The 17,636-nt window shown below is 40.7% G+C and overlaps 2 protein-coding genes across 2 annotated transcripts in view; one reads left to right on the forward strand and one right to left on the reverse strand.

The window, feature by feature from the left end:
* Positions 1–218: 218 nt before the first annotated feature.
* KCTD19 (potassium channel tetramerization domain containing 19) lies at positions 219–16,908 on the forward strand. The gene is given in 17 exon segments (XM_065641180.1): positions 219–311; positions 1,935–2,085; positions 2,443–2,634; positions 3,618–3,740; positions 4,001–4,028; positions 4,030–4,185; positions 5,417–5,577; positions 8,538–8,641; positions 9,004–9,146; positions 11,080–11,163; positions 12,201–12,309; positions 13,305–13,962; positions 14,101–14,163; positions 15,026–15,217; positions 15,656–15,810; positions 16,398–16,499; positions 16,810–16,908. Coding segments are annotated over 17 exon segments (2,613 nt in total).
* Positions 16,909–17,235: 327 nt separating this feature from the next.
* Positions 17,236–17,636, reverse strand: part of PLEKHG4 (pleckstrin homology and RhoGEF domain containing G4) — a 90,868-nt gene continuing 90,467 nt past the window's right edge. Inside the window, exon 23 of the transcript XR_010606627.1 lies at positions 17,236–17,306. The gene's annotated coding sequence lies outside the window, so the exon portion shown is untranslated. The remainder of the gene's footprint in view (positions 17,307–17,636) is intronic.

Below are 17,636 nucleotides of genomic sequence, written 5' to 3' on the forward strand. Positions count from 1 at the left end.
TCTTCTCTTTGAAGGAACCAGAGGGCATTATGGAATCTACAGGAGAAGAGTTAATTAATTTTAATGTTGGTGGCTGGTATTTCTCAATTCCCAAAAGTAAAGTCGCTCAGTTTCCTGAATCTCTGTTGTGGAAAGAAGCGTCTGTACAAGATCAGGGTGAAAATCTAAGATTATTTATTGACCAAGATGGTTTTATATTTAGGCACCTTCATTATTACATGCAGACTTCAAAATTATCTTTTTTCAGCTGTGCTGAATTGAACTTATTGTATGAGCAAGCCTTAATTTTGCAGCTGACACCTTTATTACAGGTAAAGTAAGATATTCTGTGTGGCTTTTCTAGGTTTTTTTTTTGTTCTTAGATAATAATGTCTGTAGAAAGATGTCAAGGAGTTTGCATTTATCACTTTATCAATGCTTGTGATAGGTATCCAAACAAATAATTGCCACATTCAACTTGTCTGCCTTGGTTGGTGAGTGCAGAAAATGTTACAAATTTCATGCTTGACCTTTCGGTAAGAGCTCATTCAACAGTCATTACTTGCTTTTTAAAACTAAAGCTAAAGCGAGCAGAGGCTTCTATCTGCTGTTGTGCTTGATGACAGTTACAGTGACTGATCTGGTTGAATATGAACCTTTTAATCTGAGGAAAGTCACACTGCCCTTTCTGTTGTTCCCTGGGAAGGTTCAGTCTGCCTGAAAACAAATTCATCCCAATGGGACACCACTGAATTCACTATCCTGTCAAACGGGGAAATGACAATTCTTCCTCTCCTCCTATTCTGTAGCTGTATAAACAAATGTTAAATGCATATCTGTAATGAATAATTTGCTATTTAGCTACAAATATTTTTAATTGTAAATACAGTGTAGTTGTGCCAGTGAAGACTGAGTCCATACTTCCTGGCTGGATGAAATGTGTGTTTTCATACTTTAATATTTGCTTTCCTCTAAGTTTAATCTAAACTCTGAGTTTCTTTTTGTGGAATTGTCTCAAAGATACTATTATGCTTGCTATTTTTAGCCCAAAATATTAACATTTGGGGTTTAACATGAACGTTTTTGGATTTTCTTTTAGGACTGTGTTTAAATATGTAATATCTCCAAATAGGTTGGGAGAGGAAGACCACCCAACCTCGGTAGTCTTTTGTATAAACAAACTATACATGATCACTTGTTTAATCTGTTGTGTTATGGCTGGGAACACATTCTGGTGAACTAGAATTCTTGCATTTTCTAGCTTTTAAGTTCTTGTCAGTGTAACCTTATTAATTCTTGAAGGTATTTTACACTTATGTTTTAGAAGTCATAACCATGGCTCTAAAGTTACTTTATACTTAATATCATACAACAGTACATAACTGTTTGTTCCAAGTTTAAACTAATTTGTTTATAATCCAGTACAAGATCAGGAGATACAGACTGTTAATCATTCCTATCACTGAGCCAAACATTGATTCCCCTTTCCCACCACTGAATTCTTACAGCCTATCATAAAGATGTTATTAAGAAGAGCCCAAAGGGTCTTTCCGGCTTTGTGTTGGGTTCTTGACTATTTCTAGTGTTGTATAAATAAGTATAGTATTGTATGCTTTTACAAATGTCAGTGTGCTGCCTTGAATTGCAGAACTAGAATACAAGGAAGTGCCATTAAAACGCGAATGTTGAAAAATAGTTGGCTTTTTTGGAATATATTAATGGCTATAATTATATTACAAGTTCTTGTAAGTGTTCTCTACAAGTTCATTCCATTTACCTTTAGGTGCCTAAAACTTAGGAATGTATTCGTTCTGGTCTTATACAATATTCCATGACATATTTTGGTGGATGTGAATTATAGCACGGCATCCATTAGACTCTTTCCCGTGGTTGCTTTTGCTTTCTTGATTAATTATTTGAATTGAAGTAATACATATCTTTATATATCTTGGCAGATTTTAGATAATTTGAAGGACAGGAAATATGATTTACATGTTCAGCCTGCAGATACACCAGTAGCTGAAAGAAAATCTCCGAACTACTGGAGAACACGAAAATGTACCAGCAAGTCATCGGAGATTCCTCCTAATAGTCCAGCATTCACAGGTAAGTATCCGAAATTGACAAGTTCTTTTGCATCCTTAGGAATGCCCAGGGACCGTTGTCAGTTGTTGCACACATGGGATGTTTTAGTCTTGCAAAATTTTTTTTTTGAGATTTTTTTAAAAATAATTATCTTCATTTTAAAAAATAGCAAAGTCCATGCAAATGTTTATTCCTTTGTGCTGGGCTGTAAGACTCCATCCTTTGGTTGTACAAATCTGGTTGCACAAGTTTTAAGTGTTGCACAAGATTAATGCACTTTTATTTGCTTTGCTGTACTAGTCAGATCTCCAAAGTGTATATCTGAGTTCCATTTTTCTTTACTTAAGTCTTGATTTTTCTCTGATTTTCTTTGCCTAGGGTTGCATGCAAGAGCTCCCCTAGGGCTAGTGGATACACCTTTACTAGATACAGGAGACGATGTGAATTACTGTTTTTTGCCACTAGAGTTGGTGGCAAAATATCCTGTACTAGTTAATGATGATAATTTGCTGTGGCTGCTTGAGAATGCAGCCCTGATCGAGTGCGAGTGCAGTGACTTCCGCTTCATAGGTAACTGTTCTTTTTAAAAAATATTCTGATATGTCTAAATCACTTTAATATTAAACTGTTTCTATCTTCAATAATACTTGTTAAAATATCACAGTCTTTAATCTTTTGGTTTTCAGAAGATTCTAGGTTCGACTCCTGGCTGGCTCGCCTTGCTTGAAACCTTGACATTTTCTTTGGCTTGTTTTGCTGTTTGCCAGTTTTACTGCCCTGTTTACCAATCAAGAACCAAAGCCTCTACCCGATGGCTTCCAGAGTACATGTGCCTAAATTTCCTCACTTGTGGCCCTACTTATTTGGGTTTTATTAATCCAGTGGCTTTCCAAACTAAAACACATTAATGACATCAGGTACTAGAACTGCTGTTAACAATCAGTAATTAAGGTAGAAAAAGCTTACATGGTACCTCTAAATACCTACTCAGTCTTGTATCTTTTCACTGGTAAAAAATCTCATGTTTCATTCATTAAATAATCTTCCAGCTTCAAAAAAAGACAGGTACTTCTCAAAAGTACGTCAGGATCACATAACTCCTCTATTAACAGTATTTCATCCTCTGTGAACCCAGTTAAGACGAGATGGATATGAAATTGCCACACTTTTTCCCTGCCAGCCCTCTGATATTTGCATATGAGAAAACACGTGTTTAAATGCACAGTGGGATGGGACTGTGCTTGGGAAGAAAAAAGCAGCCAAACAAACAGGAAACCTCTTATAGGAATTTCTCAGGATGCTGTGATAAAACAAAAGTAACCTAATTCTTTGCTTCTGCTATCGTTTATGCTGTGTCTGGTCTCCTCTAGCATAAAATTTGTTTTCGGGATTGTGTTTTCAAAGTGCTTCCTAGTGTACATGTATTATCTGCTGTGTATGTGTGCATGTGCAAATAGCAATACTGAAGGAAATAAGAACCTATTTTTGCTAGATCTGGACAGTGGACAGAAGATGTCAGCACACATTTCCTGTATTTTATTTTTATTTTCAAGTTAATTTTCTTCGCTCAGAGAAGATGTTGTTGCCTGACGACTTCTCCAACATAGATGCCTTGGAGGAAGAAGTTTTAATTCTGGGAATTCCTGAGCTTATAGATGCTGTGAAGATCTATAGAGGTAATACAATGTACATAGCTATATATTTTCTTCCTTGTATGCATTGATTTAATGTTATCTTGTGAAACTGAGGGTTTGAAGTGGAACTTCTATTGATACGATCAACTCTGAGGTGAGTAGTCTTAGCAACTCATTTGCATAAAATGTTGAAAACAGTGGCAAGTTGTAGAGTGATTATTAAGTGCTGATCTTCTGGGGTGCCGTCTTGACGTCCTTTCCTTGCAGGCAGCTGCTCCACGGTGTCCCCCGCCGTGGCAGAGGCCGGGGGGCAGTGGGGGGTGGCGGCGGCAGGGGGGACCCCACCACAGTCCCCGCTCTATGCCATGGCACTGGGGCTGCTGGCCAACTACCCCGACTCGGCGCTGGGACAGCTCTGCGTGGGCAGCGACCTGGGCAGGAGCCGCCTGCACCTCTCCGGCGACGGCGTCCTCTTCCAGCACACCAGGTACTTCACAAAGGCCGTTTCGACATAACTTCAGGTTCTTTCAAAAGACTGTCTCATGGGTTTTGCAGTTGAAAAGGAGTCCTGTTCTCAGCAGCTTGTCTTTTAGAATTTCTATTCATTTTTCTGTTAAACTTTCAGGTGACTCATCACGCGAGCTGGCATCCTCCTGTTCTGTTGTAGGGTGGTAAACCTAAAATTCCAAAGTAGTATACGGAAATTCTTTAATGATCCCATGTTCTTAAAATGTAAGATTTACGATTCGTTCAGAAAACTTTGTACAAGATTTTTAAAAGCATCTAAAGCCTATGGGTACAGGCTTTTCTGAAGTCACAGAGACGTCGCCCTGCTATGTCTAGTCCAAGAAAGAATGTAGGTTTCTGAATACTGCGTTTGAACTTGATCCTTTGAGACATAACTTCTCCCTATAGTTAGCCTTATTGCTTAGATTTACCATACCAGTGTACTGGTTTAATAAAATCTCTATCGTGTAGGAAAATGGGTCCTTAGTGAATCATTAGCACCTCTTTCCTGAAATAGGTGAAAATGTAAATGTAGAGGTCAGACATCTTTCCTGTGACAGACGGAATTTTTTTTGACTGCAAACAGTCACTAGGTGAGTCATAAAGCTAGACATTAAAAGACAAATTTTAATACTCTCTATTAAAAACTATCTTCCATTTTCTTTCACCTGCTTGTTGTGATTTGAATTAAGAAAAGCAAAACAAATCACAATGAACCGGTTGGTTGTTCAACCCTGCCATGCAATTAGATGGTCAGCCGCACATAATTCCATCAGCCACATATAGAAAAACTTCCTGCAGCTTTTAACCAACTTCAAATTTAGCGCCAACAGATAATACCTAGTCTGTAAAGGGTGACAGAAAGACAGCAAGAAGATCAAACATATTCACCTCATCTCTGTCCTTGGCATCTTGTCTGCACTTGCTGTTGGCGCTAGGGAATGATCCAGTAGAGGAGAAATACCATGTTAAAAGCTTTATTCAAAACTATTGCAGATCATTATTGGATCGCTCTATTGCAATAGCTTTAATTGTCTATGTTGGATTGTTCTCAATACAAAAATGATGTGGAAAGTTATAAGTAAAGCTCGGTAGGTGCAAAAAAAGCATTTTTAGGATAATTCATGTTACCTGACTTGTACTCATTAAAAATGAGCAATAAGATGTAAAACAAGGATTAAAAGTGTATCGATTCCCTTTCTTTTGGATAGGAATTGGCTAGGAACTTGCCGACTCCCCCTCACTGAAAATATTTCTGAAATCGAAGAGCTCTGTGCTTATTTGGACAAAAGAGACACCACATATGAACCAATGAAAGATGCCTTAAAGTGCTACTTGAAACAGCAGATGCCAGCAGAGAGCCAAGATTATAGTAAGTCAAGATCTCAAGAACTCTTTCATTTTAAAGTAGAATGAGCAGTATTGCCTGAATACAACTAATTAGTCAATGATTTACATCTACATTTAAGGGATCGTTACAGTACAAAAATGACCTGAAGGTCTCACTGACTGACAGTGTTGGTTTTCCTAAAATGTACTGTTAACCCTGTTGTTTTATTAACTGGCTGCTGCTGATCAATGAACACTCGAGTAGTTACATTATTTTTTAGGTGAAATATAAAGCAAGTCTACACTGGCTTTAGGTAGTATTATTCATATTTTTTGATAATTTTACTTTCTAAACTTGTCAGTCTTATTAATTACTGAACTAATTACCTGAATCCAGTTCCTTCAAGTGTAGACCATCCAAGTTACTTTCATCAGCACATGTTCTACTAGGTTTCTTTTGCTCTCATTTTTCTGATGTGGGACTGTTCTTACAACTCTTAATATTAAACTAAATCATCTATTTCTAACCTCCAGCCTAAGTGCATTCACAGCTACAATCAGCCCTTGCTAAAACTGACCTCTAACTTAAATGCTGTTTCCTCTTCTCCTCTACTGCATTTATAGAAAAATCATGACATTTTTCTGTCAGCCCATATTGTGGCTTCTTAACAAGAGTTAATATGATTCTCTGATTAACTGAGGGATTTTTCTTTTCACCTATCCCAGTTCCCTCGTATTAACAGAATTTAGGCCAGAAGAGATCTCTGGAGGTTGTTTAGTCCAACTCTGTGCTCAGAGCAGGGTCACATAGGTTGGGTTGCTCAGGACCTTGCCAGGGAACACTTTGAATATCTCCAAGGATGGAGATCCTGGAGCCTTTTGGACTCCTGTTCCAATAGTTGAAAATCCTTGTGCTAAATGAAGTCACACGTGTAATTTCCTATGTTCCAACTTTCTTCCATTGCCTCTTGACCTAGCATTTTGTACCTCCGAGAAGAATCTGGCTCTGTCTTCCCTACACCCTCCACCAGCTGTAGAAAATAAGACCCTCCTCTAACCTCTTCTTCCTAAGGCTGAACACAGCCAGTTCTTTCCACATTTCCTGTTATGCCATGGGCTCCAGGAAAGATAAATTTAATCACACTCCGTACAAGGTAATCCAGTTGAAACCTCTCCAATATTTTAGACTATGTTACTACTAATTCTGCTGGAGTTAGCTTCCTCAGTACATCCTACAGTCTCATTTGCAGTTCCCTGTTCCATTGGTGGCAAACGATCACTTTGGCATGAACGAGCGCAGACATCCCTTTGCCCCATCCAAGCACAAGGTTCCAGTTTGTAGGATACTAACTGTATTTCCTATTGTTTATTTGCAAATCTGACTTCTTATTTTGTAGTTGTGACCTTACTTCACAGAATCTCAGAATGTTGGGGTTGGAAGGGACCTCTGGAGATCATCTAGTCCAACCCACCTGCTAAAGCGGATTCACCTAGAGTGGATCGCACAGGATCACATCCAGGCGGGTTTTGAATGTCTCCAGAGAAGGAGACTCCAAACCACTCTGGGCAGCCTGTCTCAGTGCTCTGGCACCTTCAAGACACTACTTCCAGTTTACTCCACCCTCAGGGTCCTCTGAGTCTTTCTGTAGGCAATGATTATCCTTCCCATCTGGAGCCATCAGCATCTTTCCCCAGAACAAGGTGAAGTGGCTTATGTTTGAAGTATTCTTCCCTGCCCCACCATGTGATGGGTGTGTATGTAGAAAGGAGTGAATCTTATCAAGTCTTAGATGGAATTATAATCCTGGAGAAGGAGGGTTTGATATTAAATTGAAACAGCAGTTAATGATTTCTGTGTCATTACTGTGTGGTCTGTTGGGTAACACATGCTACAACAAAATAACTCTGACTTAAATGTCTTAGTAAATGACGCTTCAGTTGTACATGTGTTATGGAAGATGGATAGTCCCACTATAGCAGCCACATCAGATAAGCATTTGCTAGTTTGCTAATTGTTTAGAGATAGTAGAATCATTATGCATAGCCCTCTAAATAATTTCATTAAGAGTGTGACTTGCCTATATCTTCTGTTAAGGTGTGGGCCATTGTAAGAAATAAAATTCTCCAATCTGGAGCCCTTTTTAAAGTTAGTTGTTTGGGGTTTTTTTAAACCATTGCTTTTGAATGCAAATTATTTTGATTTTCCTAAAACAGTGTCCCAGAATTAACTGACTATACATAGTAACGTGAACTATACTAGTAAAGATTTTGACAGAAACTTTCTTGGATCTTTGTTGCCACACTAAGGTAAGATGTGGGCTGAACCCAAACTAAAATATATCCAAAGCTGTTACGTTATGCTATATCTGCTCTCTGTGCATAAGAGCTCTTTGAGGCTCGCACCTGCCCCAACACTGTCATCTTCAAAGGAAATAATGAAGTGCGGCTCCTTGCAAAGATGGGAAATTATGTGATAGCTCAATTCCAGGTTGCCCTGGAATTCCACTAACTTCACATGTGCTTACAAGCTGAGTCTTCACTTCAAAAAAGTGAAAAATATTTAAATATTTCAGATTTCCCCCTTATTTCCAGTACTTTGGAAATTATTTCTTTCTGTGACAATGTAACAGTATACTTAGATTCACTTATCTTAGCTGACGTGAATGAGCGAACAAGACCGTGCTACTGCACGTAGCCTTCTTGCTATTATTTTACACCTAATGAGGAGAGGCGGTTTGGCTGCAGCATGGATGCACCAAGTTACCCACGACTCAGATATTACCTCCCGACTTGCCTTTTGCGTGTGGTTGTGTATGACCCCTAAACAAAACAGGAGAGTTCCAGCTCTGTGTGCATGGACTACATGTCACTATTTCAAAGAATTATGATTTGCAATATTTTGATGCAAAATCCCGTGTCCTATTAACTTGGTATTTATAACAAAATAATTACTACTTGCAGTTATTTTAGCCATCACCTTTCTGTTTGTTACTCCATCTCTAGATGCAGATTGGACAGCAGAAGTATCCGCATGCTCCCTCCATCAGATTGTGAAAGTTTATGTGGGAAGTAACTGGTATGAAACTTGCCTACGGACTTTATTGAAGGTACAGGTAACTAACTGTCTTTGCGTTGCCTTCACATGAACCTTCCTAAGACAGAATCTATAGTTCTACAGACTAGAATATGTATTTCTTGCAATGAGAATTATTAGAATGGTTTTGACCTGGAAACTTGGAATTATCAGAGCTTCACATGTAGACTGGGAATTTTATATTAAGGGAGTATGTTCAAGTATTTGAGGGAAATAAATCTTGGACTTCCCAAGGAAGTACTTTCTGGGCTAATAATATAAATAGACTTGATGGAACCGGTTTAATTCTGTTACTGAGAAAGGAAAAATCCTGTTTGGATTTCTTTCTATAACTAACACCAGAAATCTGGTCTTAATGTATTTTTATTTCTGTAGTACCCAGAGCTGCTTTCAAATGACAAGAAAGTCTGTTGGATCACGTATGGTCAAAGTCTTCTGATCCATGGAGATGGGCAAATGTTTCGGCACGTTCTCAATTTTCTAAGACTTGGGAAATTGTTTTTGCCAGTTGAATTTAAGTAAGCAGAGTGAATGTGTTTCTTTTATATGATTAGATGTTGTACAGGAAGCAAACACGGGGATTTGTTTTCTGATTTTCATAGAAACGTTATACAAAAGAATTAAGACTTTTCTTTTAGTCCTGAAGCAAACTATTCCATCTGAACATAGATTATTTGGATTTAGAGATTATTGTGAGATACGTTTTTGTTTCAGTGTGTATGCCTTTATTTTAATGAGGGATATGGCAGACGTACTGCAGGGTATATCACAAACTGGGGCACTGTGTGCACGCCTTTAGCGAAAAGGAAAATGTTTTTATCGATGAGATCTTTGCATCCCTCTTCAGATTGTTTTTGTTTGTTTGTTTGTTTTAATGGCAGCTAAGTCTGGCTAGTCAAGTTAAAAAACGCTCCATCTGCCCCCTCTACTGGTACCTCTGTTCTAATGCTGAAAAATAAATCTAAAATTGCGGTGGTACGGGAATGGAGGAACACGGGGTGCTTAAGAAGAGAGGGCCCCCTCCCTCCATATACACATCAATCCGTTATGCCTCCAAACTTTATCAAATGTCAGAAATCGAGATGGCTTAAAACCTCAGTTTCCTGGGGATATTCCTGGGATATTCCAATGTGTTCCACTTGCCCTCGAGATTGCCCAGAACGGATCCTTTCGTGCTGAAGCTTCTCAGAGGAGTTTCCCTGGGACCGATGCTTCTGTCACTGCCACACCTTACAATTTTCTGCATTCCGCCTGGCATCAGAAGATCTTTTGGTCTCTTCAGTTCTCACATCCCTTGTTTGTTGGATCGTCTCTAGTAGGCAGAATATCTTCACTACTTATCACCAGCTGATGTGGTCATTTTTAGCACATGTAGCTGTTTCCACAAGGAGTGTGTGGGTTGTTTTTTTCCCCCAAAGTCAACAGAAATGTTACACCAGTGGCTTCTTTGATATAATAACCACCGATTGCTTTTATGTCTGTCATCAAAGGCATGGGCGGCCAGATGTCAGACAGGACAGTTATATATACAAGCAAACTGAGTATGTCTGGGAATGTTTCTGGTCTCTGGGGCCAGCTGCCTCTCTGCAGCTGATCTGCTTCAGCCTCCCGGAGACATGTCTTCGTTCCTCCTGACCCTGCAAACAGCTCCAGGAACATCTGGATGGCCAAACCGTGCCTGAGGACTGTAGTAAATTGGGTAGGACCATGTTAATAGCTTGTTAGCAGGGATAATAATGTTCTAGGGCTAAGAGTGTTTCTGGGAATGGTGGATGTTCCAGCAGCCCATCGAATCCGTGAACCCTCCTTAAGGGATTCCCTATGGAAAATGCTGTGGTGAATTTTCCACTTAAGAAAAGTGTCATGAGCATCACAGAGCAGAGTAGGACTCTGGTTTCTCAAAATCAGGTCTTACCATCAATAGCCATGCCTAATTAAAGAAAAAAGGGAGGACAGGGGTTTCACTTAACTACTATAGAGGGGCAAGAGATGGAAAAAAGTATTAAAATTAGCAAGTTTCACAAAGATTGAGAGGCATGCTGCTGAACACCTCTGGTTTAGGAGCTCATTTATTTTAGTTGCACCTTTTCAGAACTATGTCCTCTAATTTGGGGTTGCTGACATAAAATGCTGACTCTGTGGAAGTCAGTGATAGTTGATGGTAAAATTTCTATATATGTCAATAAAACCAGGGTTTGGTTTGGGTTTTTTTTTAATTGTTGTTTGGATGCCAGATGTGAAACAGAAAAAAAAATTGGTTTGGGTACTTTTCAGTATTTAAAATGAAAGACTATTTGTCCGTCTGTTAAAAGAAAAATCACTTGTGTGAATGCATCTTTTGTTTTGTGTACTGACTGCCTAAACTTTCAAAATTAATGCATATTTGGAAAATATAATGTGGTGAGATTGTTTTGTAGTGATTTTACAGTTCAGTTCATTTGCAACTTACAGAGAATGGCCTCTCTTTTGTCAAGAAGCAGAGGAGTACCAGATCCCTTCTCTTTTAGAGGCACTTTATCAATCTGATGCATACAGGTAGGTAAAAATCCTCTTATTTCTTTTTCTTTTCAGTCATAGAATGTCTTTTGATCTGACCTAGCAGTGTTTGTCCTTTGAAAGGAGCACAATTTTCTCTGTTCCTTCTGAAACAGCCACTGGAGGATGAGCAATTCCACTATCATTTGGGCCACATTTTTCCCCTGTCAGTTATTTGGAACAGTAACAGAATAGTCCTCAGGCTGTTCTCCAATAACCAAGGAAAAAGGCAACCGAGATATCTCCCTAAGCCCAAATACTGAGAATATTGCAATGCACACTGAAAGCCATTGTACAGGGACACCAGACTGAGCAGATACAGTCTGATTTATGAGCTTTGGCTCAGCCTTGGCTTTGCCAAGCCCAGCTGGTTTCTGCAGACCCACTGGATGATTCGCCAGCACCACAGAGTGTAGAATGGCAAATCTTTGGTGCAGCATCACAGAAAAGGATTGCGATCAGCTGGAATTTAAATCTAGACAAATTAATGTTGAATATGAGCCATAACTTTTTGTATATTAATTCAGCGTTGGACATTTTCTCAGGATTTATTTCTCAGTTGCTGACAACTTTTAAAGTAAGATTGGATGTTTTTCTAAAAGACATTTTGCCAATAAAACTGGAATTAGCATTCAGTGTTACTGGAAACCAGGCCTCATAATCGCAGTGGTCTTCTCTGGCCTTGTAAAATCTGTGAATCTGCAAACACTAGTGTTTTCTTCTCTAGTGTCTCACTAGAGGGACAGACAAGATGTTAAACCACAGGCCTTTTGGAAGCCCACAGAACTGAGACGTTTCAACTCCTGAACACAGAGAACTTTAGAAAATGACCTGAAATGGCCCTTCTCATCAGTGTTTTCCTGGGAGAGCTCTAGAAGTTAGTGGATTCTTATTTAGGCTGCTCACAGACCATTAAGGTATTTTAAAATCAAAATACATCTGACGGTGACTGGAAGTCCTGGCAGCTCCTTTTACAGGTTGACTGGGTGTCACCTCTGGAAAAAGTTCTATAATAATTTTAAATACTCGTTTTCTAGATTATGGATCCAAAAGAATGAATTGCACAATGGAGTTTATTTTCCATGTAGAAGATTAAGTACTGAGTCTTGGAATAAGGAACTTGAGTTCAGCAAAGACCCCAAAGAAGTAAGGAGTGTTCTGAGTGCTGGGCCTTTATTTCTGTTTGCATCCAATGACTGTACGCTGTAAAGTCATACAGGTCAAGGTCCTATGGTCTGTCTTATCTTGGTTTAAACCCCACAAGCCTACATTCTTTTAGATTCTCCTTTTGGTCTTGTGGTTTGCACTCCTGGTTACTCAGGGAGTTTCTATCCCTAAGGGTGAGAAGTGTTTTTAGGCAGATGTCAGTGTGACTTGGGAACTGGGGCACTTTGCTGGGTCACAGGAGATACGGGCTCTGCCCCGCTGGGCAAGGAGGAGCTGGGAGCCAGATCTCTTGGTTTGCGGGTGGTGAAGATGGGAGCAGCAAGTTTAAGCAGTGCACTCAAGCAAGATAATGTCCTGCAGAAACTTTATAGTCTTTGAAGTCAGTGGAAAGGGGAAAAGGACTTTCTGCTGAAGTCTTTGAATACTTTTAGTGCTTGGTTGGACACCAGCAGCTGAGAGTTGCCTTCAGTCTGCTGAAGAAGGTGAAATGCAGGTGCTGCCTCTGTAGCATTTACACGCTGGCATCAAACTGGTCTACTCTGTAGTTTAACACCGGTTTTAACATGGTAGAGTGGTTGCACAGCTTGCTTTAACTTGCCAGGCAACCTTTCTTGTACAGAATGAGCTGCTGTCAGTTCAGATAATCAAAAGCAAAAATTGTAGCGGGGATGTTGAGGTGCTGCTTGTGTGCCTTGGCCACTGCAGTATCTATCTTCAGGTTCAGCAAAATTCAGTGATAAGAACTGAGGTAATTCAGGACAGCACAACATCAGGGCTGAGTTATCAGGGTTGGGTTTGGAGAGCCTTGAGGCACTGGATCCTCCCCAGAAGTCAGAATGCATTTTCCAGGATTAAGAACTCAGTCCTTAAATGCTTATATTACAATAAGTAAAATACATTAGTTATTAGAAAAGACAAAACTTACACTTTCTTCCATACCAATTAGAAATAACAACCTTTCACTGTATTTTTAGGTGTACTCATTTACAGCTGTGGATCCCAGTAAATGCTATATTAATACATGGAGCAATATAAGAGATCTGATGGGAAAGCAAGATGCCAGTGAGGAGAAGGCAAAGTACTCCAGAATGATTTCACGGGTGAGAGGGACAAAGCGGACGAATACACTTGGAGGATACGATGCATCCTTGGACAGCCTGGTCGACTCCAGCTATCACAAGGATTTGTTAAGCCCTCCGAGGAAGAGGGGAATGAGAAGCAGCTTAACAAAGAAAAGAGGAGAAAGTAAAGACTCAGCAAGTCACATCCAGAAATTAATTTCCCTGGTAAAGGAATGGGACACGGTGAGCTCCGAGTGGTGTGATTTTCAGCACATGAGAACGTCTGACAGTTGTATCGCAGAGTATGCATCTCAGTGCAACGCTCCCGAAAAGGATGGGGCTGTCAAAGCTCCCATTGCCTCTGCTCCTGGGAAAATAAGCTTCACAGGTCAAGGAAACCATCACATTACCCAGTACAAAGTCGGCGCTGAAGGAGAGCAGCCGGAGAAATATGTGTTCACACAGAGTTTGCCAGTTGCTCCAAGTGCTGGAACATTTCAATTCAGCACCATAAAAGCTACTGCTGCATTAGGAAACAATGCAGAGAATATAAACAGGGAGCAACCAGAAGGTAACTGACTGCTTTGGGATGGTTGTTTTCAAAATTATGGGAGTAATTAACTAAATGCCTTGCATAAATAAGATACTTTGATCATGTCGATGAATTTCAGTGACAGTCTCAACCTTTTAATTGTTCTTCTGCTCACAGGAAGTTTTTCCAGTGAAGAAAGACATAAGACCTTGCAAACGAAGCTCATCCCTCTAAAAGACAGTGAGTTGATTGCCAGCCGCTAAGCAAGGGCTGGATTTTATTGTTTGTCTGTGAAGAGTTTACTGCTAAAAGTGTTTTTGCCAGAAAGTTGGAGCTGCTTTTAGCTTCACTGTCATCAGAGTTGTTCCTTCACTGTCTCCTTGTTACTCTGCCTGTGAGCTGTGCAAGGAACAGTGAAGCTGGTTTGATGTGCTTAAGTTATCCAGGGAGTTGGTTACAGAAATCTGTAAGATTTTTAATGCTAAATGTGGAAGTTTCTACAGAAATGTGTAGAAGTTAAAAAACATTTACCTGATTAGCCAAGACACTAAATGCAAACTCAAGAAACCTCAGTGGAAAGTCCCAGTCTAAGACTGGTTCTGACACCCTGAGAAGGATGGGATTTGCTCTTTTCTGCTTCCATATGGCAGGTTTTCACAGAATCGTTGACAAAACAAAATGTATTAATGATTGTGGATGTTTTTGTTACTACAGCAGTGCAGGCCAGGTTGTTATTTTCATAGGAAAAAAAAAAAAAACCACCTCTTTCATGTCACATGAAAGAATCCCAGACTGAATTATGCCTGGGTTCCGTTAAGCAGTATGTACAGGTTACTCTGTCTGAATTTTCCATGTGAAAGAGAGAAGCAGAGAAGACCTGTAGTGTTATACCTGAGATCGCAAATTATTTGGTGTAAAGGTTGTAATTTACTGTCTAGTGGTGTTTCACCCTTCCTGGCAAAACATCACAACAGGATAAAGATAGGAGGAGGCATAACTTTGAACAGAAGTTGACAGTATTATTGTCATACTTACAGATGTGTTTCTCTCGTTACTGCTGATCGAGGCTTTCCTGTAAAACTTGAACTCTGTTCCTTCACAGAGACAAGGGACAGCGAACCAATGGACCTCGCTCTGGCAAACCACAGAAATGTGGGGTTGATTCTTAAGGTTGAGCATCCTCCGGTTTTAGGCAGCGACGGCTTTTGTGCGTGCGATGAAGAGAGTGTTGTTTACAGCGCTCAGCTGGATGGCAGCCGGCTGGATGCTCCAAACGCTCAGGCACTGTCCAAAGGTGAGGAGCTGTCAACACCTCTAGGCCTTGCTGTAGAGTTTTTGGTATGAAAACCACTCTGTCTGTCATGGTTTGCTGTCAGTTCTGACTGGCCGAGTAGCTCAGATTATTGCAGCTGAAATGCTGCTTACATGTAATTCTTCAGAACAGCTGGACAGCAGCTGCCCAACCCAGCAGGTGCCTTCAGTATTTACCAGGGAAGCTCATGAGGAAAGATGCAATGGTGTCGAAATCTATACTATTTTTTTTTTATTCAGGCAGACTCTTAGGTTAGGCTGAGATATGAACACTGGCTGTTAGGCCTCAGTTGCAGGAAAACCGTGGACAGCAAAGGCATTAAAGAAGCCAGGGGGTGGTTAACTGAAATGGTGAATGCTAAAACTATGTATTTTTATTTTTTTCCTAATGTATTTGTGTTCTTTCAACTGTTCCTTGTAGATATAGTTTTTCTTACCTTTGCTCTCTCACACGAGGAGATATTCTATGCCAGGAAGTGCCACTTTTTCCTGACTGATGTCATCCTGGACTCAGTAAGGCAGAAGGATCCCAAAGAAATCACAGCCAAAGTCGGGACCCTTGTGAACAGACTTTGGGTAGGTACAAGTTCCCAACAGCCTGGACAAGCCGCCCTTGCTCAGCTTCCCCAGGCCATCGGGGGTGGCAGGAGTTAGAAACTCGGCTCTTTGTTGCTCATGCAGCAATTATTATAATAAACAGCAGCGTGTCCTGTCCTTGGCAGCCTCCCGCTGCCTGCACACCGCAGCATGCGTTGCTGTGGGGTTGTGGCAGAAATAAAGGCCCAGCTTCCAGAGGCCAGGAACTTCTGGGGTTTTTAATTTGCAAAGGAAGTAACTGATCCCACCTGTGGATCTGCTTTAAGAGCTCTGACCAGAAGCGTTTTTCTTCTCCCCTGGGAGAGGAGGAGAAAGGAGTAAGGAGAAGGACTTTGGGGAGCTGGCGCTGGACTGTCCCTCTACGAGTGTGCAGTGCGGCCGCTTCCAGCCCGTGAAGGATCCTGCTGCCCCACACCGGCCTTTTTAACCTTACTGACAATTAACCCTGGCCAAGGCTGGACTGAGAACTTCTCCCTCCCAAGCGTAATGTCACTAACACACAATATTGCTCGCCGGGCACCTGTGAGCGCACCCGCCTGTTGATAGGACAATGTCGTGTATTTTAGACTCGGCAGATCACACCCAGGGAGTTTGTTGCGGATTTACTGAACATGGAGTGTTTTGAAGGGGATGGGAATGTTCACGAAGAGCTGCTTCAGTGGGTGGAAGTAAGTAGTGTTTGCCACCAGGTGATGCTGCAGGGCTGAGCCTTTTCCAAACACTGCTGGCTTTCTGTTCAAATTAGTTCACTGGTCCCACTTTTGTTTGCAGAGCAAGTTAAGGGATAGGGTGAGTATTTTATGTCATGTATAGTCCTAATAAATTTAAAACTGTGCTGCTTATTTACAAGATGGCCCACAAAAAAAGTAGGCAGAAGACTTCCAGAGTTGTTAAAAAAACCAAACCAAAGCAAGTCAGTGATGCTGCTGTTCTGCAGTTGAGTGATTTAATGACGGCCTCGGTTTTGTCCTTTTCCAGTTTACTCTGCCCCTCGCGTGGAAGTACAGCCGCTGCCTCGACTTACTGATCCAGAAAGGGTTTGCTAGATCCATCTCATACTTTGCTGTGGAAATGTAAGTTCACAGAACATTAATAAAAATTTGACTCAGCTACTTCTTGGAATGTTTTTATTTTCTTGTGGGGAGGGGAGGGGACACAACTCATCTGGCAATTAAGAAAAAGCCTTTTTGCTCAGCCCTAACTTTGAACAGTGATTTTGTTTAGTCAGGAATCAGTAGCAGCCTTCTGCTTCAGGTAAGGAAGGAGGAGATGTCTTACACCTTCATTAGTGACACGTGGGGTTTATTTAACAAAAGATGATGCTGTCACAAGGCCAGATTGCAGCTCCAGCCCCCAGGCACCTGCAAAGCTGCTGCCTGCTCTGGTCACGCTGCTTTTCCACCCGTGACCCAGTGCTCACCTCACTCGTGACTGCGGCTGCAGATAAGCTGCACCCTCAGATGACTCCCTGGCACCTGAAATGAAAATATGGCAAAAGCTTGTTCCTTCCCCAGAGCCTTATTTAGCCAAAATGAACAAAAGAATCCCCTCTGTCTGCTAACATACTTGTTAATATTATTCGCCCAATAAACTTAGAATAATAATCAGAGGTCTAGAGCAGTTACTTCATGATTTATTTTAAGCACGTTGTGCAGACGTGACACTTTGCTATTCCTGTTTTGAAAGCTCTGCAGCTCTGGGGAAAAAAGCTGACACTTCTCATGGTGTGAACTCAAGCGAGACACCGTCACTTTTATCCTGTCTAACCACCTGATTAAAAAAACATCACTTCAATCTCCCACCTA

Source organism: Caloenas nicobarica, chromosome 9, assembly GCF_036013445.1.
Source record: "Caloenas nicobarica isolate bCalNic1 chromosome 9, bCalNic1.hap1, whole genome shotgun sequence".
Classification (NCBI taxonomy): Eukaryota; Metazoa; Chordata; class Aves; order Columbiformes; family Columbidae; genus Caloenas; species Caloenas nicobarica.